A 24,987-nucleotide genomic window follows, 5' to 3' on the forward strand; every position below is an offset into this window, starting at 1 on the left:
ATATGCAGAAAGGGAAAAAGTAAGACCATGTAGCAGCCACTCGGAAGATCTGCCATGGTAAAGTAGAAAGCAGCAAAGGGACAACATCTCCAGTGCTCAGGCAGCCCCTCCAGCACACACCACCTGCAGCTCAGGACCAGACCCTGCTCTCTCACAGGCAGCAAAACATGTCAAAAGTTGTCCAAGGTGCTCAGAGCTAAAATTGACAGCTTCCTACATGAGGAGGAAAAGCCAGGTGCCTGGGGGGGTTTCCAGCTCTCTGACCAACATGGCTTTGCTTGCCTGAGACCTTGGAGGAGGAGAAGCTGGAGTCCCTCCTGCCCAGCTCAACCCCTGTCCCACACACAACATCGCCCTGCCCGATACATATCACATACTCTGCAGACTGCAAATATAGGTCTATAAAGCCTTTATTACTGTGAATTTGGGGCAACTGCATAAGCTATGAGAAGGCTATACAGTTCATCCTGTGCAAGCAATAATAAAATCTGATAGCAACCATCATTCTCACGCGCGCTACCACTGATGCCTTGTTGTGTTCATCCATGCCCACACTAAGCCTTTCTCTGCCTTCTCCCCTCTCTAAACACAGGCCTGATCCTGCTAAACGCCTTGCACACACAGTGACTTCAGGGAGAGTTCATGGTGCTCAAAGCCTTATTAGCCCAGGCTTTATCTGTAGGGGGTGATGAGATCCCCAATGACATCAATCAACACACCTTCATTAGAGTTAGAGGAGCTACACTGATTTATGGTAGCTGAGGATCCAGCTCTACACTTCATAACCTTCAGTACATCATCAAACCCATGCTGAATTCTTTGTTCTCCACAGGACTGATTCTACAGCCCCATAAATGCTTCCCATGTCCCTCTGTCCTTTTTGCAAACAGAGTTCCCCTCTCCATATATAACCCTCTTTTAATCAACAAGACCAGCGTGTCTGGCAAGACTGCTGTGTCAGGCCCGTTTTAGGAGACCCTAAACTCCTTCACAGCTCAGGCATCCCTGTAGCTGGCTGTGGATTCCAGATTAAACACACAGGTTTATATGTCTGCTGAGACCATGTTATTAACTCAGCCTTTTACAGTGCCCTTTGATGCCATTAATTATTCTTTACTAGTTGTTAATTGTTTTTCCCAGACATCTAGTTTCTGAGTCCCTTCTTAGAAGAAAAGAGGAAAAAAAGCAAACAAAACCAAACTCCCAGGTTACCAAATGCAGCAGAATAAGCACTGTGGAAAGTCAGATCCAGCCCAAACAGCTCAGACCCCCAAGCCCTGAGCCTCACATGGCTCGAGCCTGGGTCTCCAGCCCTAGGGCTCTCTATGCCATACCTCTGCCTAGTTACACGCCAGGAAATTGCTCTGCTCTCCCAGCACAGTTTAAAAAGACAGTGAGGCCACTTCAACATAGAAAAAAACAAGCTACCTTTTAACCAAAGTGAAACTCAGGTTGAAAGCCAGTTAACTCTTGCTTTCAGATGATATCAGGCTGAGTTAAGAACCACCAGTTCAATGCAGAGTAGGCTTATCCTATGTGTCCAAAGCAGCATCTTACAACCACCCAGTCGGTCGATGCACACTTGCCCCTAAAAGGCAATGAGATGCAGCACTATGGGGGCTCAGGACGGTGCTTGTTTTCACACACAAGGAAGCATGAGGCCCATAACGCTAGGCAAAAGTGGGAAGAGGAGGTGACTGTGTACTAGAGGAAGAGGAAGGCTCTTACTTGCAGTCGTGCTTTTCGATTTCAAAGTGAGGGTTGAAGTTGAGGATAATCTTCTGGTTGGATTCAGGGGCGTAGATGACCCACTCGCAGTTCTGGTGGGAGGGGTAGTCATTGGGGTACCCCGGGGAGGTGATGTACCCGGCATCCTTGGAGTTCAGGCGGCCCCCGCATGGCTGAGCTGCAGAGACACAGAAGGGAACAAGGCATTGGTACGGGTTCTGGGCATCAGCTGCACACAGCCGGTCCCTCTGGGCTACTGCTAGGGGTGGTCTGATAAAGGCCATTCTCCAGGCCATTGACATCCATTTGGTACTCTAATATTTCATGTTAATCTCTGGGCAAGGGCAATTATTCTACACAACAAACCTACTCCTATTCCCCTCCGCCTCCTGCCACACTTACATACCACATTTCACACAGACTAGAAAAGAGAAGTAAATGCTCTTGCCGAGGCAATTACAGAGCCATAAAGTAAGAGACAGACCGATATCAGATCATCTGAAGCTGCCTCATTTTATCCCTTCTTTTGCCTCCTTTGCAAGCTGCTCTGTGACAGTCTCCCACAGCTGTCCCAGGAGACACCAAAATTTGGACCTTACAAATCTGATACATCTGCAGGAGCACAGAAAGCTTTGCTGTTCCCAAGGAAGGAAACTGAGGCATGGCGGGGCTGATGGCGAGCCCAGGCCCACCTGCGCAGCCAGTGGCAGAGCTGAAGACAGTGTCTGGCCCTCCTGGCCCTGGCCTGCAGCCCCGTGACAGCCCCTCTCTGCTTGCTGTGCTCTCCCTCCCCAACTCCGCGTGCCCCCACGACCCCATCTCGGCAGACTGGCCTCCCGAAACCTTTCAAGCTAACCCAGCCGTTGGAATTGCAGACGCGAATAGTCAGCAGTGGTGGTTTTGTGGGGCTAGCCTGCAAATGACTGGCAATGGCTGCATGGTGAGCAGAGGAAGCACTCTCAGCTTTGGGTTAGAACAGGCCCTAGAGGGTGATTTCATCTTCAAAAAAACATTTAATCTCATGAACGCTGCAAATCAATTTTATTATTGCATTACTTGCTGGGAGGAAAATCTGCATCACAGGGTCAATTGATAATGCACTACAAATCCCATCCAAGTCCCTTTCTCCACAGGTCCCCTACTGCGTGCCCCTCGCTGCACACCCTGCCCTGTCCCAGCGCCACGGCCCCACAAGCTGCCACAGCTGCACCTGGAAGACAGCATTGCCTCTTCACACCCAGCAAAATGGGCAAAAAACAGCAAAATGGGCAAAACCCAGCACAAGCCTAAGCCCCTCCACGAGGCAGGCTGGCAGGCATACGAGGTGACCCCGGTCCCACGTGCAGAAAGGCTTTCCCCTCCCTGACAATAAGCAATGGGGTACAACGCGGGACACAAACCCTCGTGGGTTGTCCCCACTGCAAGGCTGTCCCCACAGCCTCCCCACAGACCCGGAGGGCTCCAGTCCCGCACCGGGTGGGCTTTCCCAGGGCCCACGTGTGCACACCTTGCGATGGGCCTGGGGCACATCCCATGCCCCCAAGGAAGCCGAGGCACAGGAGGAGCATCACCCTCAGCCCAGGAGAGTAACCACACATCCCACACCCCATTGGCTCTGTGGGCCGAGGGTCTCCGCCGTGCTCCCCACTGCCCGGGCCCCGAGGGCTGTTCCTGTCCCTCCCGCAGCGGCACTCGCTGCAGACCCCCAGGACCACCCAGGAGAAGCAAAGCAGTGCTCGTGTGGGCTCAACCCCACGCTGCGGGTCTGGCTCTGTCCCTCTGCCATGGGGTCCGTGAGGCCCCAGGAGTGGCCCCTGCCAGGCTGTCACAAGTCTGCCCGCTCTCGGTGGGGACATCCCAGCCTGCCTTCAAACTGCCCTCTTCCTAGAGCTAACGTGAGCAGCAGGAGCGAGGCAGGACCCCTTGGTGGTAATGCTTCCCGGAAAAAAGCACTTTGAATAAACAACCTGCTGCCTGCACGCTGCCTGCAGAAAATGCACGTGCCCTGTGCGGGAACAAGGGCAGCAGGAGGGCCCTTCATGGGGAAGCGAGGCTTCCTTCACCACGAAAAAGCACTGTCTCAGTTTCCCCCATGTTTTTCATGCCCTCTAACACATTCATTCTTCAAAATAACTTTCTTCTCACACACCCAAAGGCAGCTCTGCAGCTTTCCCTTTTTTCTTAAAATAATCCTGTAAGTATCCTGAAAAATAAGAGGGGAAAAATCGCAACACTGCCATGGAAGAGCTGAGAGTACCAAAAAACATCTGGTTTTGTTCCACAGGAGAGCTTGCTCAACACACAAACATTTACAAACCTACGTTCTTGCACAAATCTCTTCTCTCAGCAAGGCATATTTGCCCACACACGTGTCTATGTGGGTTCAGGGGGAGAGAAAGAGAGACATTCACGTGGAAGGAAGAAATTCACGGACTTGTTGACATCAACGTACAAATAGATGTGTAATTCACACTTCACTCATGTACGCACTTTCACACCTTCTCATAAAAATTCACACCTCGTTTGCACACATGTCCACCCGCTCCAGCAAAGAGAAATATTCAAGCTGCAGATTATTTTTCTTGGAAAGGGCAAAGTCTCGAAGCAATGAAAATACAGTCAATCCTTCCACACCTCGTCATCCCCTCCCCGTCTCTCCAGCTTTCACACACATGCTACCCGCTAGGCTGATACCACCAACATCACCCACCACTCAGAAGCTGCTAGCCCCTTACTTGCGCTGGATGCTATGAATACTCTGTGAGCCATTGCAACTCAACCACTTAGAGGGGAACTGCAATGTGAACAGGGGTGTCAGGCTCCAGCTTGCTCTAGCTCTTCCCTGACAAATGAACTCAGGAGCAGACACCCAGGCTTACCCTGATCTTAAAACTTCTCCCTTGCCCTGTGAGGTCATCGCAGGTCAGCGGCACTGAGCTAAGGAAATCCCTGGGCTTGATCCTAATTTCAGGTCAGCTTGGTGCCCAAGTTAAACTGCTGGTGAGGACTGCCTGAGTAAGAGGGGCCGGCTTGCCTCAGCAGACATGCCAACCACTAGCTTTCCATATAAAATCAGGCCCGTTTTGTACACAGTAGAGGGTCAAGCTTCTACATAAGTATGTCCTTTCAAACTGATGCATTGAATCTATGCAAAAAGAAAAAAAAAAAAGAAAAAAAAGAAAAAAGTGAGTGACATGGCTACTGCCTAGGCTGTATGCTTTGGAAGCAAGACGTGCTCCACAGCTAATAGGCTCTGGCAGCTTTTGCCAGCCCTGAATTCACTTAATAAAATTAAAATTAAATTCTGAAGTATAAGCCAAGTCTGCCAGGTGCGTGGGACACCCCATTGCTCAGTAAGCAAAACGCAGGCGTTGAAAGCAAACTGCTGGGGCCCCTGCCAGCCCGCACGGTGGAGGGGCCAGTGGAGCACTGTGCCGATGGCGAGGCCATGGGAGAGCAGCTGGGATCCTCAGTGGAGGCTACAGAGGTCAGCACTCCCTGGCAGAGTAGGAGCAGGCTGGCTTCAGGATGGGAAATCCTCAGATCCCATCCTTTGTTAAGACCCACCACATGACTTACATTATCCCAGCAATCCTCTCCTTGCAGGACCACCCCAACAGGAGAACTACACCAGAGGATGACAACCAAGCCATAGGAATGGGAAAGGGAGACCTGGAGAAGCTCGCGAGGGCAGACTCCTGCAAACGCCGCAGCATACGGCAGGCAACTCCAAAGTTTCCCACGGAGATGGGTATCAGCAGCTGAGCTCCTCACCCTTTGCGAGGGGCAGACTCCTCTTTCCCTGCCCTGACCTGCTGGAGACATCCAGGCTGACGAAGTCTGCCCCTGCTTCCCCCAGGCTGCAATGAGCAATCATTACTCAGGGGACCCAAAAATAACAGCCAGGGCCCGGGAACCTCCACCCACACTTGGGGTTTTTCAGCTCTGCAGCTCATCAGTGCATGCTGAAACCTTAGGCCGGGAGCAGAGCGTTCTCCTACTTGAATTTCCTGCCGATTAAACCCCTCTGGATTTCCCTCACCCCAGGAGAGCAGGGCTCACTGTTATTGTTGGACCTTCAACACAGAAACTAAAGCCAACTCTGCCTGTAACAAAAATAATCATCACCAGAGAGGCCCATTTCACAACAAACACACATACTACAGCCTCTCAGAGCTTGTAGTGTCCAGCAGAAAACTATCATGTGTTTTGATCTGCTGGGTTCAGTTTACTTTGGGGATGTAATTCAGGGCTGCGCACAAAATTTAAGGCATTCTTGTTGCCTTAGAGGCAAGCGGCAGCATCACTGTCTGTGCTGCTCGGAAAGAGCAGCCTTCGAGGGCAGCAAAGGAGCAAGGGAGAGAGATCCTGGGAGTTCCACAGCAGAGGGATGCACTGCCCAGCCTCGTCGCTTATTTCTCTTCTTCGCATGAGGCCCTCACAGCCCAGCTCCACACTCTCATCCAACCACTGCCGAAGATTTCTATGTCCTGGGATTCAGTGCTGGGCAGAGGAGATTTGCCCTGCCAACCCTCTGACAGTGCAGCAAAATATGGGTCCTGGCACACATGACCTACTGCTCTCAGAGCTGCTGAACTTGGTGTGAGCCCTTGTGCAGCAAACCCTGAGTTTCAGTCGCATCAAAGTCAAACAGCTCTTCAATAAGCAAAGTTTTTCAAGGTCCATGTGCATCCAAGCACTTTGCCAAACCCTGGCATGGAGGGGACAAACACATCTCTTCTGCCAAGGATTCATTACCGTTAACGTTTATTCTGCCTCAGTCCCCGGACTCTGGCCCAGGCGAGAGCCTGTGCAGGGCTAACGTGGCAGGGGGTCTCACCCCAAACCGTATGGCACAACTTTCGCATCAGGCAGGAACACAGATGTGAACTCTCCGATTTAAATGATACATCTTAGCCACTGGCCAAGGAGAGAGACATAGTGCAGAGGAAGCTAACAAGATTAGATATTTTATCCCCAGTAGCATAGATCATTTTAGCAGAAGCGTGTTTGCTTTGGATTGCAAGATAAAGCTTCAAAGGCTTCCTGAACAAATTAATGGACAAACACACCCAAACAACACAAAGCACTTACACGCACATTTCATCCCAGAGCAGTACCCACATCCATGTCTTGGGATTTCACACAACCAGGGAAAGTCCCCTGAACATTTCATCAAGGGCCTTTACCAGTTTAACTGAAATTTCACTTAAAAGTAGAGGCACAGCAAAGCAGAATTTAAAGACTGCTTTTGTGATCTGAACGAAGATTTGTTTGATTCAAAGTGTCTCAGGCCTGTCACGAGACAGGCTCATAAAAACACTGTCTGGGCTTAAGCAAGAAAGGAACGTGCCAATCCATCAGTTGAGGAATGCAGCCGTTTGACCACTTCCTAAAGCATCTGGGGAGGGATGCAATATATTCACTTTATAGCGCTGGACAGCAGTGAGAGGGGAACACCGGAAAGCTCAGCAAATGGAACATTTTAGCTGTGAGCTGTTGCAGAAAGACATCATTTAAAATTATTTTTAAATAAGAAGGGATTGTTGGAGGGAGGAAGAGAGAAAAGGAGATTTGGAGATTTCTTATACCTGCACTTTCTTTGCCATGTTAATCCACAGAATTAAGTGGAAACCTGAAAGAGAGACCTATTCAAGCTTCACTATGGAAAATGAGAAGGCCAAATCCTGCATGCAAATCCAGGTAATTTGCTTTGAAATCACTGGCATTCACCTGATTTCCACCCCTGCAGTTCTGCATAGCCACCTTCCAGGGGCCAGCATTGCCTTGTACCAGTTGAGTCAGTGGCAACCTTGACCTTTTAATGTTGCCACTTTGGGGTTTTGGTGGTTCCCGCCCCGCCTTGTATCTTTGATGAGATTTCATATCCTGGTTTTACATGGTGCCACCTCTGTTAACTTTGTTATTGTCATCTTATATCACAGGCAAATGCAATTCCAATAGGGCAAACGACTTAATAGTGTTAGTCTTTCTATAGCTATGTGTGCACACAATTCTCCCGGCTTGCCTGCGAATGTCATCAGTGGTTCTGGAATTACAACTCCTGGCTACTCCAGTAATCATTCGAGAGAGCTCATGAGTGCGTGTGTGCACGTGCAAGGGAGAGGGATAACTGCATATTGAACTTGCAGCAATCATGCCTGTTTCTCCTGCCTCTGTGTTAGGCTCCCAAGGGTTTGAAGTCTCGTGGAAACACACTGCCATCTCCCAGGAATAGGTGACGGCTTCAGGAGACCTTCATGCTGCAGGTTGGGCAGTTTCTGAGGAAATGTTGCCAGAACTGCAGGCAGGGAAACGGGGATGCAGGGAAGCTTGAAGGCTCAGAGCAGAGGCAGAAATAAAGCAGAGGCTTCCTGCATGGCAGCCTGCCACCCTACCTATAGGCTACACTAGGAAATAATATGCGGATGAAACAATTTGCTGAGCCACCCCCATGAATGCTATCAATAACAGGCTGGTTCGAGGGGCATGGAGGAAAAGCAAGAGACATTTCTAATTTCACACACTGAAGAAAGAGCCATGGATTCAACTAGGGGTCCTCTCTGAAGAGCTTCAGGCTTGATGAAAGGTGTTCAATGCCTCTGAAATACTAATTAGTATTGTTATTATGACAATTTCAAAAAGGAAAAAAAAGCCTATCTCATCCCTCATCTCCCCCCGCACCCTCCCAGCTTCCTCACACCTTTTGAGCCCATCTGTCGGGGTCTGTTCTGAAACTGAATCCTGGCTTTCCCCACCGGGCAACGGCAGTTTATTCCTGCCTCTTCCCAAAGTGGCTGGCAGAGCCTCTCCGAATCCTGCAACACCCCTGGCTCAGCCCTCCCTCCCAGGGGCCCTGTTGGAGCTGCAGAGCAAAACCCGGTGCCTTGGTGGCCGGCAGCCCCACGGATGGGACCGGACGGGACGGCAGGGGAAGCAATGCCTCCGGAGCCACTCGGGGAGAGGCCCTGCCGCAGCCTCCCTCCACACGCGCCGCTGAGTAGCAGCGGCTTCAGCCTTTACGATGGCTTGCTCAAATCCAGCTACTGCTGAGCTTCACTACTAACGCCAAAGTTATTACACATTCTGGCGAGTGTCTTAAACACATTGTTTCCTGCTGAGCACATATTCAGCGGTCAAACAGAAAGAGAGGGAAGCAGGAGAGCCTGGGGGTGTGCATGAGGGAGAAAGTTGCCAAGGGGCTCTGGGGGGTGAAGGAGAGCGTGGGGAAGGGAAGAATGCAGGAGCGTGTGCGTGGCAGGCAGCAAGATGGGGGGGGGACCGGAGGGGCTCTGTGCGTGAGAGAAAAGGTTGTCATTTGTGTGCTTGTGCAGAGAAAGGAGGAACCAGGGAGATAGTTAAGTGTGTGTATATGTGTCTACATGCACAAGGGGTTGGGGTTTTCCTCCCTCCTCTCCCCACAGGCATTCCCTAAAAACCAGGGTCCACAGGAGCCTTTCAACAAAACGTAAGCAAAGTGAAAGGACAGTGTCCTTTTGGCTTCACCGTCTTCCTAGGAGGGACGTAGAGAAAGGCAGGCATTCAAGCCCCACACGGACAGCACTTCACAGCTAAGGGTGACGCACCAGAACAGCTGGGGCAGATGTCCTGCCTTTGTCTCAAATGCATGGGGAGAAATGAGGGCAGGTTTCAAAGAGCCAGAGCCCAGCACTTCATCTCTGGAGCCCATTTTCTTTGACTCATCAAGTATGAAGAGAGGAAGAAAAGCATTCAGACAGAAAGTCTCTCTGCAGCCATCCATCCCTGCAAGTAATACTTCAGGCTATTCTGCATGCCGACTCACTGCTTGTACCTCTTTCCCCAACCTGTTTGGGAAGAGGCTGCCTCACCAAGGCTGTGGTTGGGGCCCCTGCCCCCCCCGCGTTACCCTAGCTGTCCTCCCCCATGCGATCCATGGACACTGCTTGCATGTAGAAAGGGTTACAGATCCGAGTTGTGATTTCGAGTGTTTGGCCCTGTGCCTGCTGACCTCGTGCTGACAACTCTCTCTTCTGTGTCTGTGCTTGTGTCTTTTCACTGCACCCGCATCAAGCCTGGCTCAGGATCTGGCCTTCTGAGATTGTGATTTGGCTCAGGCAGGGAGAAGGCTGACCCTTTGATTCTGAGTATGATTAAAACCATGCTACTGTAGCGCTAAGCCGTGTGCAACACAGCTAGCAACAGCCCTGATTTATGTTGTTGCTAGTATTGCGGTTTCCACCAGGGTGTAGACAGAGATTTCGAAAATAGCCCAGCTACCTCTTTGTCTGTGTGTGTATTATAATTAGAAATGTGTCAAAGGGCTGTTACGGCGTGAGGGTAGAGCTGGAAACGTTCACACCCTGCTTCTGCCCCCACCTCCATGCTGACACCCTCAGCCCCAGCTTGGGTGTGTGCAGGCACATCAGCTCTCCACACTTCCCGGATTAGACAACTGTATTCCTGAGATCCCATGGGGATGCAGTGGCAGTGACTTCACCGCACAATGGAGAGCAAGTTTAGCAGCTTCCAGTTTGCTCTCAGGCTGCTGCCCCCACCATCGTGGCTAAAAGCCGACTTTTTCTATTATTTCGATTTCAGATAGGATCACAGGTCTCAGATATAGGCGATTTATTTTCCTAGCACAGCTGGTCTGTCAGAGGTCATATAATTTGGCAGCAATCCCAGTGCTTAAAAATTAATTTTTCCTTATTAATACAACTGGGGGTCCCACAGGATAGGATCCCAGCCTTATCTGAACCTGACAGCTTCCTAAACCCCATGTAGGATGCTTTCTCCTCTCAGGCTATCTGCAATACAAGGCCACCATGTCCTGGAGCCCGGCGGCACTGGAGGTTTCTGCTAGGAAACCAACCCACCCGCCTGCCCAGAGCGGCATGCTGCTGGGATGGGGAGCGCTGTCTTCTCCAGCCCAGCATAGCGGGTTGCTTTCTCATTTTAACCTTCTAAGACACGCACGAGGTACCAAATACAGAGTAAACACCGGGAAGGGGACTGGGGGGTGAGAAGGAGCAGGGCAGGGAGATGGGAAATGCCTCCGTAGAGCCCCCTGGGACCAGTATGCCTGCCTGTCACTCCAAACACCACACACCAGGATTTTTCTGCGGCAGGAAAGTTAGGAAAACAAAATGCAGCATCCTAACCTGGGTCAGAGCCCCCCACTGAGCTTGTATCAGTCGTTTTCAGTGATGCTCCTGACAACTGTCTGATTCCTAGGCTAAAAAAGCTTTTGTTCCCAGTAAGAGCCGAGTTAACAGCACAATGGGCAAAAGGCATTACACTCAATGCTTGTATGGGTGCGTGTGCTCGTGTTTGTATGTGTGCGGCCGTGTGCCTGCTCGGCAGCAATTTGTTTTGGTCCCCCTCCCCACCTTGGCACATCTCCTAAGCCATTACTGAAGATGCTAGCTTTTAAGCAAACTATTCGGAAGGCTTCAAGAGTGAGCTTTGCTCGGAGCTGCATAAACATCATCTGAACAGCTCAGTACTTGGGTCACTCAAATCTGTTACTTTCTTACTTGATTGCTTTTTACAGGAAGATGAAAAACACACAGCCATCCAGCCTTCAGATTTATCTTCCAGGGTCTCCCACCCACTCCCCTCCATGGTTATCTCAGGGTTTGCTTGGATACATACAAATTGGCAGCTGCACTGTTTATCTCTTACCGTAGAAATATTGCACTAGGGTTTTTTTCCATGTGGATTATCATATTATTGTCTATTAAAAACATCTCCTCTCTCTACTAACCTCCCTTAGGGAACCTTAAGAGGGACTTTCATAATGGGGGAAGGCTTTCAGATACACCAGACTGAAACATAAATCCATCTACCTCTGGCATGTTTTTCTTACAAGGCTGGCTAATTTACTGGAGCTGAGCATAGTCTGACCAAGGCTCACATCCCGTTACCCCATACCTTTGCTCGCTGGGCTAGCAATAAAGTCATTTGACCGGGTTTGCAGCGCCACAACAACGTCTTGGGAAACAGCCGCAGAGAAACAACTTCCTCGCTGGCTCCAACACCATGTGATGCTCTGCTTAGCCGGGAAAACCCCGCGTTCAAATAAACATTTCTTACAGCGACTGAATGGCCTCAGTCGGAAACCCCTTCCCAGTCAGAAGTCCTGATCCCGAGCCCACTCAAGGACAGAAGGAGGTGTACGCAGGGACACAGGCACACACTCAGGCTCAGCAGCCACAGGGATCGCAGCCAGGCCGGCCAGTGCACCCTCAGGAGCGAAACTCAGCTTTCAGCCCGATCCGCCTCAGCACAATACCCACGCCAGGAGACCAGACGCTGCCCCTGCACCGGGGACCATCTGAAAAGACTCTTGCACTCAGCCCGGGCCTCCCAGGACTTTGCCCTTTCTCTTCACCCCATCGAGCGCCTATTCATTTGTTTTCCTATTTGAACAAAAGATGGGATTTTTTTTCTTTCCTCTGTCACCATAAGGAAGGAGGCGATGCCAACCGGCAACTGAATGTACACAGAACGTGTTTGCCGGGAACGTCTGTGCTTCGCTGCTGCAAAAAAAGAGGGACTTTCTCAGGAGGCAGAGAACTCTCCCACTTCCCCTTTCAAGGGGGAGCTGGTGGCCACGCCGCTCCGGGGCAGGGGGAAAGGCAGGGACCCGCGCACGCACATCGCGCCTTGCCATCTATCGCTGCCCGGGCCAGACGGCGGCTCGGGACCCTGCGTCCCCGCGGGCTGCCCGAGGCATGTCCCGAGGCCCGTCCCGAGGCCCCCACTAACGGGAAGGGAAGCCCACGGCTCAGCAGCTGCTGCCTTGGCACCACCGTCCCGCCAGGCAGCGCCCGGGCTGCTGACCGCAGAAGGAGCCCCAAGAGAGCGGTGGACGGCGGGGTGAGGCATATCCTTTTCCTCCAGGTGGGGACCCTGCTGCCTCCGTTAGCCGGAGCCAAAGCCAGTGGCCGGGGAGCAGAGGGCCCAGCCTCAGCCCGCCCTTGCCCCTCTCCCGTCCCCAAGCCGAAGCAACGCCAGCACCGGGGCTTCCTCCCAGCGCCCCCTGACAGCCCAGCCTAGCTCTTAAGCGAGGACCAGAAGAACACACTCGCGCCCCCAGACCTGCCACGAACCCGCCAGGTCCCGGGACGCCCCGGCGTTTGCAAAGTTAAGCGCGGGTCCCGCGCGTACCGCGGCCGGGCTTTCCCGGGGGGCTGCCCGGAGAGTGCCTCCAACGGGCGGGTGCCGCCACCGCCGTTAAGCCTCGCCCGCTCCCAGCGCGGCTCCCGCCTGCCTGCTCCCTGCCAGATGATTCTCATTTCTTACCTAAAGTTTCCCGAGGTTGCCACCGGGCACGGGGCCGCGGGCAGCCGGATGCGGGCGCCCGGGATGCGGCTGGTCCCTACCGCTTCCCCTCCCTTCCCCGTGCCCCCCCCCCCCCAAAAAAAAAACCCCACCACGCGCAACTTTCCAATGCGGCTCCGTCCCCTCACCCCTTCACGGCGGGGGCTGCGCCATCCCCGCCACGCGCACGAGCCCCCCTCCCCGAACCCCGTACTGCGAAAGCTGCGCGGCAGCCGCCGATCCCTCATTTGTTCCCTACGCGATGCCCGAAGCAGGGCAGAGCCTCTGTGCGTGCGCCCGCGGCCGCGCACGGGCACCCGAAAGTTGGGCGGGCGGGGAGGGCTCCCTCGCCCACGCGCGGCCGGGGGCATCCCCCGCCCCGGGGGACGCCTTACCTGTCTCCGCCGTGCCTCCGGAGCCGGGCAAGCACAGCCCTAGAAATCCCCACGCGAGAAGAAACGTATCCATCCTTCGGAAGAAATTAATAAAAAAAACCAAAAAACCACCAAAACCGCAAAACCAACAACCAAACCACCCGAGGCTGCGGGGCCGAGCTTCGCCTCCCTCCCCCGAGCGCGCCGCGCCGCGCCCCGCGTGGGCGCCCCACTCGCGAGCGGCTCCGGCGGGGCTCAGCGGGGGGCGGCGGCGGCGGCCTCCCCCGGGCCGGGGCTGCGGGGCGGGCGGTGGCGGCGGAACGCCTCTCCCCTAGGGCGACCCGCGGGGCCGGCGCCTCGGCATCCCCCGGGGCGCGGCGGTGGCGGTGCGGGCTGGGGCGCCGTCTGCGCCTCCTCTCCCTCCCCGCCGGCGCCTCGCAGCCTTTTCAGGCAGGGCGGCATGTGGCTGTCAGCGCCGAGCGCCGGCGCCGCCCCCCTGCGCCCCCCCCCCCCCACGCCCGCGCACCGCTCCGCCCCGCCCCGCCCCAGCGCTGCGGGAGCCTCCGCGTTTCCCCGGAGGGGAAACGCGGAGGCTCCCGCAGCGCTGGGGCGGGCGGCGCGGAGCGGCTCCGCGGTGTCGGGCGCGTCCCCGGTTGCGGCGCCGGGCCGGGGGGGTGGCGGGCGGCCCCCTTCCCCGAGCGCTCGCGGCCTCGCGGCGCGGGCAGGACTCGGGGAAAAAAAAAAAAAAACCAAAAAAAAACCGATGGAAAGAAGCGCGGAAGAGCAGGGCTGTGCGCACGCGAAGGGAGACACCCAGAAATTGTCAGATGGGGGAGCATCAGGACAAGGATTGTCCCTGCTCGTGGGCTGCCGCCGCTGCCGGCCGAGACCCAGAAGCGCCGTGCCTCGGCCGGAGCCGCCGCGCCGGAGCGGGAAGAGCGGGCTCCCTCGCTTCTGACACCCGCGTTGCGGTGCAAAGGCTGCTGCTGCAGGGGACGAATGCAAAACCTCGCCGGCACTGCGCCACGGTTGGCTTCCACGCTCCCGACCGGTTGTCTCCCACGGCGCTCTTTAAAAACAGGAGCCGAGAGCAGCGTTCGCGTAGTCACCGTAAGAGTGCGCAGAAAGTTCGTTCGCCTTTGCCCCGACAAGGCGAGGACTCCCCGCCTGGGCTGGAACCGCCGGGACCTTGCGTTTACCTGCCGCTTAAATTCACGGACGGCAACAGGCTTAAAAGGCGGTACCTGGCAAACTGGGGCTAACTCGCACCTCCATCCCGTTCGAGAGGTGACATTGCAAAGCACACAAGTGAAATGAGCCCTAAAACCCCGCACCAAAAAGCTACTTATACCCAAATCCTTCGTGTGGTTGATCAGAGCCTAGATTATAGATTCCAACTTCCAAATACGCAGTAGACAAAGGGATTAAAACTACATTACCTCAGGTTTTTTAAGTTGGTAATTAGTGAAGAGATACTGGCATGTGGCAGAAGTGAGATACATCATTGTGTGGGTGAGAGGGAAAGTACGAACATTTCACTGGTACTCGTTTAGGGTGATGAGACTAATTATTTTGTACTCTGCTGTCTATCAGTTACGGGTAGCATCACCAGCTCACGTCAATGAAATCATGATGCCAACCTGTTTGAGCGCATGCACACAACACAAACGCACCGAGTTCCTCTGAGGCCAGTGGAAGTTCATTGACAGCAACAGATTTGGCCTGACAGATAGATCTGATATTTCAGCCGTTACCCTGAGGGCTGTAGCATTCCTCTTCCTTCTGTGTGTTTTGATACCTGATTTTGCATCTTCTGTGGCTCAAATGTGCTCCAACACCTGTTGAAGTCGATGCAAAGCCAGTGGCAACGGAGTCTACTGCCTTATTTATTGTATTTTGATGTGGAATTATGCAACTATTATTTACTACTTGCTTATAGTTAGACTACTATCAAGCTAGCAAAGTGTGATTTTTTGTGTGTATAAATAGCCCTTGCAAACCATAACACAGATATTGGAGCGTAATATAAACCCACAGCATGAATCATTCCTCTCTTGAGATGTGCATGGAAAAGGAAGAGGCTACCAAGCCCTAACCAGAGTCGGCCCCATCTCACGCACCATACAGCACAGGGGCAATTTTTCTCCCATTACATTTAGTCAGAGTCTCCCCTGGTTAAGGTCAATAGAAGAGTGCAAATGTGACCTTGAACTGATACCAGCTCTGAGCTGCTACTGAGTGAAGAGAAGATAACCCTAGGAAAGAAAACGGTGATGGGAAATAGTTACCTGATGCTCCACGGAGTTTCTCTCGGCTGCTTTTCAATAGCTCTCCACAAATCCAGCCCTGTGTTTAGTGTCAGATCTCAAGTCTCCTCTCCAGAACACGCCGCTCTCAGGAAAGGAAAGGCACAACTAAAATACCAGGCAGTGCTACCGCAGTTTCTACCACCGCAAGTGTTCAGGACAGGATGACAACCAAGCTGGTGACACCTGCTAGTCCAGCTCAGGTACAAAAGAGTGAGAAATACTTCTTTGGGGAGCATTTAAGACTCAGATCCAATCTCAGGTTTGAAGGAACTGAGCACAAGGTGATGCTATGCACCTTGAACTTACCTCTGCCTGTTTCCAGGGGCAGCTGCTGCTGCTGCTGTGGGCGTTGCTCCATGCCCCAGGCAAGGCTGGGCCTCATCAGCTCTCCATGCTGGGGAAGTCCTGCTGCTGCCAAAGGGCTCAGGGCTCTGCTGTCTGTTCAGTCCGCCTGTGGGTGTTCAAAACCCACGAGTAAGCACTCGCCAAACCCATCAGGAACTGCAGCATTTTTCCATATCTTTATGTCAGAAACATCCACAAAACCTCAATGAAAATGAGACTACGTAATTTAATGGTACTGTAATATTTAATGTACCATCTGCATTAAATTTGGTTGAAGCATTTTTGCAGCCCAAGCCTTAGTCAGAACTGTGATGCAGTGAAATTTCCCCCATCTCTCTCCTCCCTTCCAGCAGAAAGCCTTCGCCTCCTTAAACAGTGCCTAGTTCCCTGCTGCTGACCCAAGGGCCCGCGTACCTCAGGTTTTCCCTGGCACTCTTCAGCTCTGCTTTTCTCTTCCCTCTAATTGCAGCTCCTTTTCAACATTGATCATACAGCCTCATTTATTTTCAATCACAGCTTCCTCTTTCTAAGTGAGTCCTTATAACACCATGAACTGACCATCAGGAGGTGTCTGTAAAGCAGGAAACCCCCCAGCTTCTCCTTAGAGCCTTTCTCAATCCTGATTTAAAAGAAAATAAAATTAAAACCAAGGCGTCATGTACTCCTGTAATCGTCTCTGGGCTCCAGAGTAGCTGGACAAACAGGGTATCTCCCCCAGTTTTATGTCAGAACACACTATTTCCAATGCAGAACTTGACAGCCTTCCAGAGAAAACAACACGGGAGGACTGAAACAGGGTTAGGAATGAGAGCGGAGGAAAATGATACCCAGCCTAGATAAAACCAGAAGTATTGTCAGTCAGCAGGAGAGCAGGGACTCAAATATTTTTGGCAGGATACCCGAAGAGCGGGAGCGTGGGGCACGGGGGCAGACGGTGTGGGTTGTCTTCCCGACGCCTCGCAGGAGCGCAGACTTCTTGCTGCAGTCCTCCTCCTCCAGACAGCGCTTTGAGATTCTCAGCTAAAAAGCTCTAAGTGCATCATATAAAATGTTTTTATTAGTCTATCAGGTGCACGATTATGAGATCTCATTTTATAGCCACAAATAGCCAATAATTACCTTAGCATCCCATTAGCCCTCGTCTTCAGCCAGACTGTTTGCTCGGGAATTTGTCCGTATTCAAAAAGCAGGCCAATACCCCAACTTGGAGAAAGCAGTTTGGCACATTGCATTCAAGTCCATAAACTTCCAGTGTAGAGGTGGCTTAATTAGCAAGCTGCCCGGTTAATTTTTCATGGGGAGTACCGTGGCTGCTAACCTGCGGTTGAAAGCAGCGGCTGCAGGGCGAGCCCAGAGGCTGCCCCTTCGGCTCTGCAGGTGCTGTAGCAAGTCAGCGCTTGCCCACCCCGTTACTGCCCACCCACCCCACTCCTGCCCACCCCATTACTGCTCGCCTCCTCCTAACATGCCCCCTGCACATTTTTCCAGCTGCTGGCCCAACTGCTGCTTTCTCCCCCCTCCTCTCCTGCTCACAGATATTTCATACGGGAGGAGCGTTGCTGGCGTGCAGAGGCTACTCCAGCATTCATGCTGCCCGGCTGCATCGTGGCCTGAAGCTCCGGTGGCCACCGAAGGCCCCGGGGCCAGTAGTGCCCTGCTGTGGGGCCGGGAGCTGGCGGAGGGCTGCGGGAAAAGCTGGGGAGCAACACCGCTGCAGGGGAAACAAGGGGAGCCCTGAGGCAGCCTGGAAAGGAGAAATGAAAAGAAGGGAGGAAAACAACAGAGGAAAAAGGAGAAAAGAGTGGAGGAGGAAGGCGGCGAAAGAAACAGGCAGAACAAGGGGACGGGGGAAAACGAATAAATGGCAGAAAACAGAGGAAGCAAACTAATGGAGTTAAAATCCATCCTTGGATTAGCGGAGAGGGGAAGAGCGATTCCTTGCAGCTGGGGAGGTGCTCAGCCACAGGAGGGGCGCAGGCGTGCTGCTGGGGGCCTGCTCCGAGCAGCAGCCTGTGCGGGGGGGTTGGAGGTGCCAGCTGGGGGGGAGGAAAGCCCCTGCATCTTCAGAGTTAATAAAAAAAAGCTTTCAGACTTCAGCAGGCTGACTAAATTAGGCTGAATATAAAGGTGCTGTATTATTTCTCAATACGGCAGCGGTATGAAAGGACGCAATGGGTTTCTTTTGAAGCAGCTGCTGTGTAATCCAGGGCTTTCAGGTGTACTTCAACGAAACGCTCTCCTGGTTTCAGCAGGTTAACCTCATTAAAGGCTCCATCTACTGCTTTAATGTTCACTGAAATCCCACTGGGTGGGTACATTAGGCAGAAAAAACCCCCACAAGATGATTGCATGCTGCTGTTTGGCACAGTGAATGGACCTGGAAAGGGAAATGAAGGAGGGGAGGGGGTCACACAGTGACCCACACTGGAGAGGGCAGATCTTGAACCACTGTAACACGCCAGCGGGCCTTGACCTTTGCTAACGGCAGCAGAAGCCACTGCAGCAAAACCCCAAGTCTGCAGGGAGCCATCCCTCCTGACCCCATCTCTGTGAATAACCTGACAGGTTCCTGCTTCGCTTCGGAATCCTCCTTCTCCATGCAGCCACTGGTGCTGGCCCCCAGCTTGTGAGGAAGGTGCCGATCCCCCACAGCTTCCCCTCACCTGCAAAGAGGAGACCATGGAGCTGTAAAGGCCATCTGTCCCTCCAACAGACCCTGGCAATTCTATTGGCTTTGCTACCGAGGGCTTTGAATTGGGCTTGAGTTTCTTACCCCACTGTAACTGTGGGGTGCAGTTAAGACTCTTGAAAAATCACATAACCTCTTGCTAGTGTGAGGTGACCTAAGCTCTGTGCACTCATCTGCTAAAAGCATTGAAAATGGCCGACTAACCGTGGTCTCTGCAGGTCCCTACCCACAGACCAGCATCCGGTCAGCTTCACGCTAGAGAAGCTCCAGTTGGACCACTCTCCAGGTAGCTTCAACAGCAAATTTTCCACAGACTGAATTAGAGGGCCACATTTGTGGATCCCTACACAGTTACAGTCACAAACCAAGGGCCTCATTTAAAGTCTGCTGAAGCTGGTGGGAGTTCATCCATCAACTTCACTGACGTTTGGATGTGAACCAAGTGGCTGAGCCCTGCAAAGCCAGCGTGACGTCTTTAACTGTAAGTGCTGCCATTGACTTCCGCCAGGCTGGCTTCCACGGTGTAAGTGTCATGCTCTGTAGTAAGTACTTACAGGGCTGTGTGCTCAGTGTTATAAAGGGCCACGCCAGCAATCTTATTAAAACACCTCCTTAAAAATACACAAATTCTTAAAGCAACAAATCATTTAGACCCCCCCCTTGCCTGAAACTTGGCAAACAAATTCTTAGGCCAGAAGTGATTTCTTTTTCCTTATAAACAAAATGCCATTACCATGCTTTGGCTCTTGGCTTGATAGATCCTGGCAAGAAAATGTGTGTGTATATTTTAAAGGGCTTTCTCCTTTGCTTATCATGCTTTAGCTTTTGACCTCTCCCCCCATGGCCAGGCACATTCCGGCGTTGGGTCCTGTGGTGGTACGTCGCACAGCCCTCCCAGCCACTGGGGTTAGACACTCCCTCCAGCAGATAGCACATTCTTCTGGAGCACTGTCATGGGGGGAAGCCCTGGGCTATGAAAGGTTTTATTTCCCTTTTAATCTTTTATTTTCTTTGATGTTCATTTTAAAACAAATTATTGTGCCTTATTTGTATTATGGTACCTGGCTCTGCAAGGACTGGGACTCCTCTGCTGTCCAAACACAGAGTCAAAGACAGTTTTTGCCTCAAACAGTTTACAATCTGAAGAGACAAAGCAGACAAAAACCAAGAGCCAGATACAACGTGGATGACAAGCCTATGGATTACTTTTGCATTTAGTTAGGTTGTAAACTGTTGAGGAAGAGATTGCCATTTGACTACGCCTGTGCAATATCAGAGGTAGGAACTTTCTTCTGACGCTGCTGGATACCCCGTTGTTTGGAGATGGGTTTTCAACACAGACCACTTTGGTGAGGATGTCCCAGAAAGTCAGTGATTCCTAAGGGAGCCACTGCTTTTCACCTGACATCACCAGACACGTGTCAGTGACCTCAAAAAGCAATCTCATAACAGAAAAAGCCATGTATATTCTGCTAATAAAATACAGATGAGGATAGGAAAGGGAACAGATCTAGAGGATCCCAGCTGATAGCTGGAAGCAAGGCTGAGCTGTGTTTTCATCATAGCCAAACACTCCTGTGTTTTGAGAACATTTCAAAGCATGTTTGGCACAGAACTTATGTACATGCTTACCTTCCTAAAATTTTCATAGTGGTGCTATGATCTTGCTGGAGACAGCTCTGCTGGATGTATCACATTGAAGATTGTTTTCATAATCCTCTCTTTGACATACATGCACCTCTCAAGTCAGACCTCACCTTTATGCCGCTTCCTAGACAAGAAATCCATAATCTCAGAGGAGCTCTACCCTGCTTCCTTTCCCTTTCTGTGAACATTCTGAGTCACAGTCATCACCCTTTCCCTCTGGGAATGGGGCTGCTTCCTTATCATTGCAGAGTAGCTCTTTTTCCCAAGAGGTGTCTTCCCTCTCTCCCCAGGGTCTGGCACACAGACCCCATTGATTTTTCAGTGTAACTTCCCATGGAAATCAATGGTGCTAAGGCTGCTTCACGGTCAATAGGATGGCACTGAGGCCCATGCCTCAAATAACTACACTGGATGGTTCTCCAGGGAACTGGGACCTCCAGAACCATAGTCAGGAAGCTGCCCATTTTCTGGGCAGCTCGTATGGCAGGGCAGTGTTTTCACTCCTGTGCTCAACTGCCTTCACAGGACATTAGGAGCATGTGGCCCTCTGCAAATTTAGGATGTGCTTCTCAAAAGCTCAAACTTAGGGTTTAGCACCGAAAATTTGCTGAAGAGATGCACTAAAATAACGACTATCAGGCACTCTGAAATGAGGGGTGGCTTTGTGGCCATGCAGCCACAGATTAGGAGAACCAGTAGGGTCTTCCTGAGCAAGACAAGTGACCCAGGGTCCAACCCAGTGTAAGCCTGGGGGCAGTACTGGACCTTTACCATACTTTTTTTTGTTTCCATGTTAGCAAAATGGGACTGCTAATACCGTGTCTCTCCCTCCCCTTGTCTGACTTCTCTGCTCATATTTTGAACTCCTGAACGGTCTCTCCCCATGTGCAGCACAGTGGGTCCAGTGGCTACTGTAATACAAACAGTCCTTAGTTGCAGGTTTTTCTTTTTCCTTCTCAGTGTGCAACATTTATCAGCATCAACCACAAGCCCAGTACAGTCAGGCTTTCCCTTGCTCTCAGCACCTCAGAGCATTTGAGTTCGTGAATCTTGCTATTAATAATACATTGTGCAAAGTTGGTAGAGAGCTCAAAGTTTTCCATGTGTGTGCTGGAGTTTGATTGTAACTGTGGGTATCATTATCATCAAAGAGTCTGAGGAATGGCAGCTTTTAGTTAAACAAATGGAAAGCTGTATTTAGTCTCTTTTGCCACATTGTGATAGGAAAGAATAAAGGCTTTTAAACATATTTTACAGCTGCTGTTTCTTAGGTTTTTCTGCCTTACAATAGTCTCCGCGGTTCTGACTGGGAAGTTGTTGCAAAAGCTTTTTGTTTATAAGCCTCCTATTGAAATAATACATATTAATTGCCTCATTCCTGAGTTTTTTGTTGTGGTGGAAATTTCAGATGGGGGGGTGGATGGACGAGCCGTAAATCATCAACAGCTGAGAGGGGGTGCCCTGGGTGAGTAATGAGAGAGGGGGCTTAGGGCTTAGATGACACACTGCTAGCAGAGTGTGAAGGAGAAGAAATGTCTCCCTGGAAAGTGAGAAGACAATTGGCAGAGGAGCCCTGGGCTCTTTGGGGGGAGCAGGGTAGAGGCAGAGTGGGGAAGGGGGAGCTGAAAGTGCTCAGCAAGGAAGCCAGGTGGGAGCAGGGACAACGCTAGAAAGGAGCAACATGACAGCATACTCTTTGAAGAGAAAAAAAGAGCTGGATTTGTCATACCGTGGCCACCAAAAATGAGTATCGACGGAGCAATTAGCTCTGTAAGCAATGCAACAAATGAACACTGCTTTCCTAGAGGTGCTTAGAGTGTGGTTGGATCCACAGGTGTACAATAAAGGCTGAGCTCAGGTTTTTCGGGTCGTGATGGCACTAACATGGTCTCTCTGTCCTATCTCCCCAGCTGTTTTTATGAACCTTGCAGGAGATTTATACTTCTGATGAAATTGCCCAAAGGTTCAAAAGTTACTGTGGCAGCAGCAGCAAAACACATGGTCATATACCATATATAAGCCTCTTCCTTACAAACTTAAGCTAAAGGTATATATGTATATCCTAATACTTGCAACACAATGCTATCCCAAAGGGCTACAGGTAGTTTAGGAAAGCGATAGTGATTGCAATTACCTCCATTTTACATGACAGGACATAGAGTTACTAGACCCGTTCCAGGCAGAGCAGAAGCCCCCGTGCTCCTCACCACCACTCACCTCTTTCCTCTGTGCTCTAAGAAATATTTTGGCCTTTCACCTGCTGAAAAATATGGAGGCAGTGGCCGTCTCTTCAAAGTGCTCTAACATGTTCGGACCGAAGGTGCCCAGGGAAGGCAATGTGAGCTCCCTCCTTCTCTGGGCTCTGTCCCACAGCACAGCCATGGGGCCCGTGCATGCCAGGTCCTGGGTGGCCGTCACCCAGAAGAGACCGGTTACAGTGCTGACGCCAAGCAGAAGGTGAGTAGCAAAGAAGCCCCATCTGTTAAACACATGAAAGGTGAATTGACGGGAGTTCAAGCCAAGTACTGAAATGTAGCTGTGAATCTGAAAGCTTTGTTCCAAAGAAATGAAGTCCCACTTTAAAATGAGTCCAAAAAATCCCATCCTGCTTCCATTGAAGTCAATGGCAAAATTCCCACTGGCTTAACCAGGAACAGGATCAGGCCACTTCCAGACAGATTTACAGCCAACACATGCTGTAACGCTTGCATACTGCATGTGCTTACTTCTATTTCCAGCCATATTAAAAAATTATAGCAAATGCCTATGGATTTGTGCATATGAGTTATTGTGCTGCTAATGAGAGGAAGAATTACCCGAACATGGTTTAGATGGTCATCTGTTGCCAGCACAGATGAAATTGCTGGGTCATTCACTGGCTTCATATCGCTGTTCATCCCATTAGCATTTCCATTAGAATTATTGCAAAATGTAACTCAATTTCTCTTTTTTTGGCGGATGTGGGGAGGGACACAGTCTGTGTTTGCAGTTAGAGCTGCTAAGGAATTGGAACTGAAGCCGCAGGCACACTTTTGTGCCACACTGCAGCCACTGACGGGACACTCCTCTGACAGGACCATTTCTGCTTAACTGGGGGAGCAGGAGAGGTTCTAGGTAATGAAACAAACCAAAATGACTTCTTACAGCTGAAGGCCTCTACACAAAATGCATGCACGCTCATGCACTAGAAAGCTTTGCCTAATTCATTCCCCCACGCTCCTTGCTTTGGGCAGCTGAATCCCTCCCTCTTAAATGTTAGGAAGTTTGCAGACAAAACCCCACACAGATCTTGTTTTTCAAAAGTGCTGCTGAGAGTCAGCAACCAGCGGGTTTCCCAGAAGCCCCTGTTTGCCAGTCCCTTCAGTAACTAGGCCCCATGTTCTCTGCAGCTATCATTAAAAAAAAAAGAAGAAAATCATCTCATGGTTGAAGCCTCCCTCCCCTCACTCCTCCCACTTGGAAAAAAACCCATCTATTGTTTTCCTGTAATTGATCAAGCATAAACATTCAGCTCTACAGTTTTACGACTAATCACTCTACTTCTAAGACACGTGTTCGCAGCTATGCAAGGCACCAGCTGCTGTCATTCCAATGGATATTAATTTATATTGTCTCCCGCTCCCGTCCTCCCTGCGCCGCTACACAAAGGGAGTGGGGTGGCGGCAGGAGCTTTAGATGAAGACATCTGCTTGAAAGGCACACAGTAGCCGTGCTGCCGAGACTGCACCTGGACTTTCACTGGAAAATCAGACACACCAGTTGCTTCCTGGCACTCCAGGCTTTGGTACACACACAGGGTTTTAACTACTGTTATTTACTTATTTACCTCACTCCAAGGGAAGTAAAATGTTGGGACAGAAGGAGGCAGATTTCAGGAGCAAAACTAAGCTGGCTGAAATAAAATATCACAGACATGCAGTGCAGGGCCAGGGCGGGGGGGGGAGATGGGGTGACGGTGAGAAGGGGAAAGAGGAAAGCTAGAGCCTCTAACTTTGCCCCCTAAAAAGGTTCTTTCATGATGGTTGGCTTATGCTCAGCTCCTCTCTGGAGAGGCTGGCAGCTTCCCCGGGCTTGTGTGCAGGATGAACCCAGCCAACTGCAGCCTTGGGAGGAGGAGGTGGAGGAGAAGAGGACTTGTTGGCTGTCCCTCTGTGAGACCCCACAGAGACAGACAGAGCTTGACACTGGTGGCTCGAGTCTGTGACCCTGCTGCAGTATACAAAGTTGGTCTCCCCCTCATCCTCCTGGCCAGCTCCCAATAACCAAACTTAAAAGCAGTGCATGCAAATTCAGAAGCTCTCCCAATCTGCAGTGTGATGGCCACAGCCCTGCGCGCAGCAGACACACGGGAGGCTCACAAACCACCATGGAGTCTGCCACAGACCTCCTCTGGGACCGCCACAAGCCACTTCTCCTTCAGCCAGCACCCCCGGGGTAAAGTCCTGTGCAGAGGGACATACAGGGACTAACCTGTATGCCAGGTGCTCTGGTAGAACAGCCTGTTCTGCTAAAGCATTCAGATACCATCTCCCAGATAAAACAAAGCTGAGGGCTTGACTACAGTGGATATAAAAGATTTCTTTCTCCT

The 24,987-nt window shown here is 51.5% G+C and overlaps 1 protein-coding gene and 1 long non-coding RNA gene across 15 annotated transcripts in view; both read right to left on the minus strand.

Moving 5' to 3' along the window:
• NRP2 (neuropilin 2) overlaps window positions 1–17,422 on the minus strand; it is a 93,887-nt gene extending 76,465 nt beyond the window's left edge. For 2 of the 13 annotated variants that reach the window (XM_075028224.1, XM_075028217.1), the window contains exons 1-4: window positions 17,183–17,422; window positions 16,478–17,093; window positions 16,025–16,169; window positions 1,729–1,906 (exon numbers count right to left, since the gene is read on the minus strand). In XM_075028224.1, coding sequence (XP_074884325.1) covers window positions 1,729–1,906; window positions 16,025–16,100 — 254 coding nt within the window. In that variant the 5' untranslated portion in view covers window positions 16,101–16,169; window positions 16,478–17,093; window positions 17,183–17,422. Of the gene's footprint in view, window positions 1–1,728; window positions 1,907–13,430; window positions 13,882–16,024; window positions 16,170–16,477 lie in introns of those variants that run through there. The other 11 variants (XM_075028225.1, XM_075028222.1, XM_075028228.1 and 8 more) reach the window with 8 other exon arrangements.
• Window positions 17,423–17,517: 95 nt separating this feature from the next.
• LOC142031620 (uncharacterized) lies at window positions 17,518–24,949 on the minus strand. Of its 2 annotated transcripts, XR_012650583.1 has the most exons (5): window positions 24,784–24,949; window positions 22,617–22,878; window positions 20,385–20,523; window positions 19,814–19,892; window positions 17,518–18,726 (listed from the first exon to the last, which is right to left on the minus strand). It is a non-coding gene; the product is annotated as an uncharacterized LOC142031620 (long non-coding RNA). The 2 variants fall into 2 exon arrangements; XR_012650584.1 differs by lacking the exon at window positions 19,814–19,892.
• Between the last annotated feature and the right edge of the window lie 38 nt (window positions 24,950–24,987).

This window comes from Buteo buteo, chromosome 5, assembly GCF_964188355.1.
Source record: "Buteo buteo chromosome 5, bButBut1.hap1.1, whole genome shotgun sequence".
In the NCBI taxonomy this organism is placed as follows: domain Eukaryota; kingdom Metazoa; phylum Chordata; class Aves; order Accipitriformes; family Accipitridae; genus Buteo; species Buteo buteo.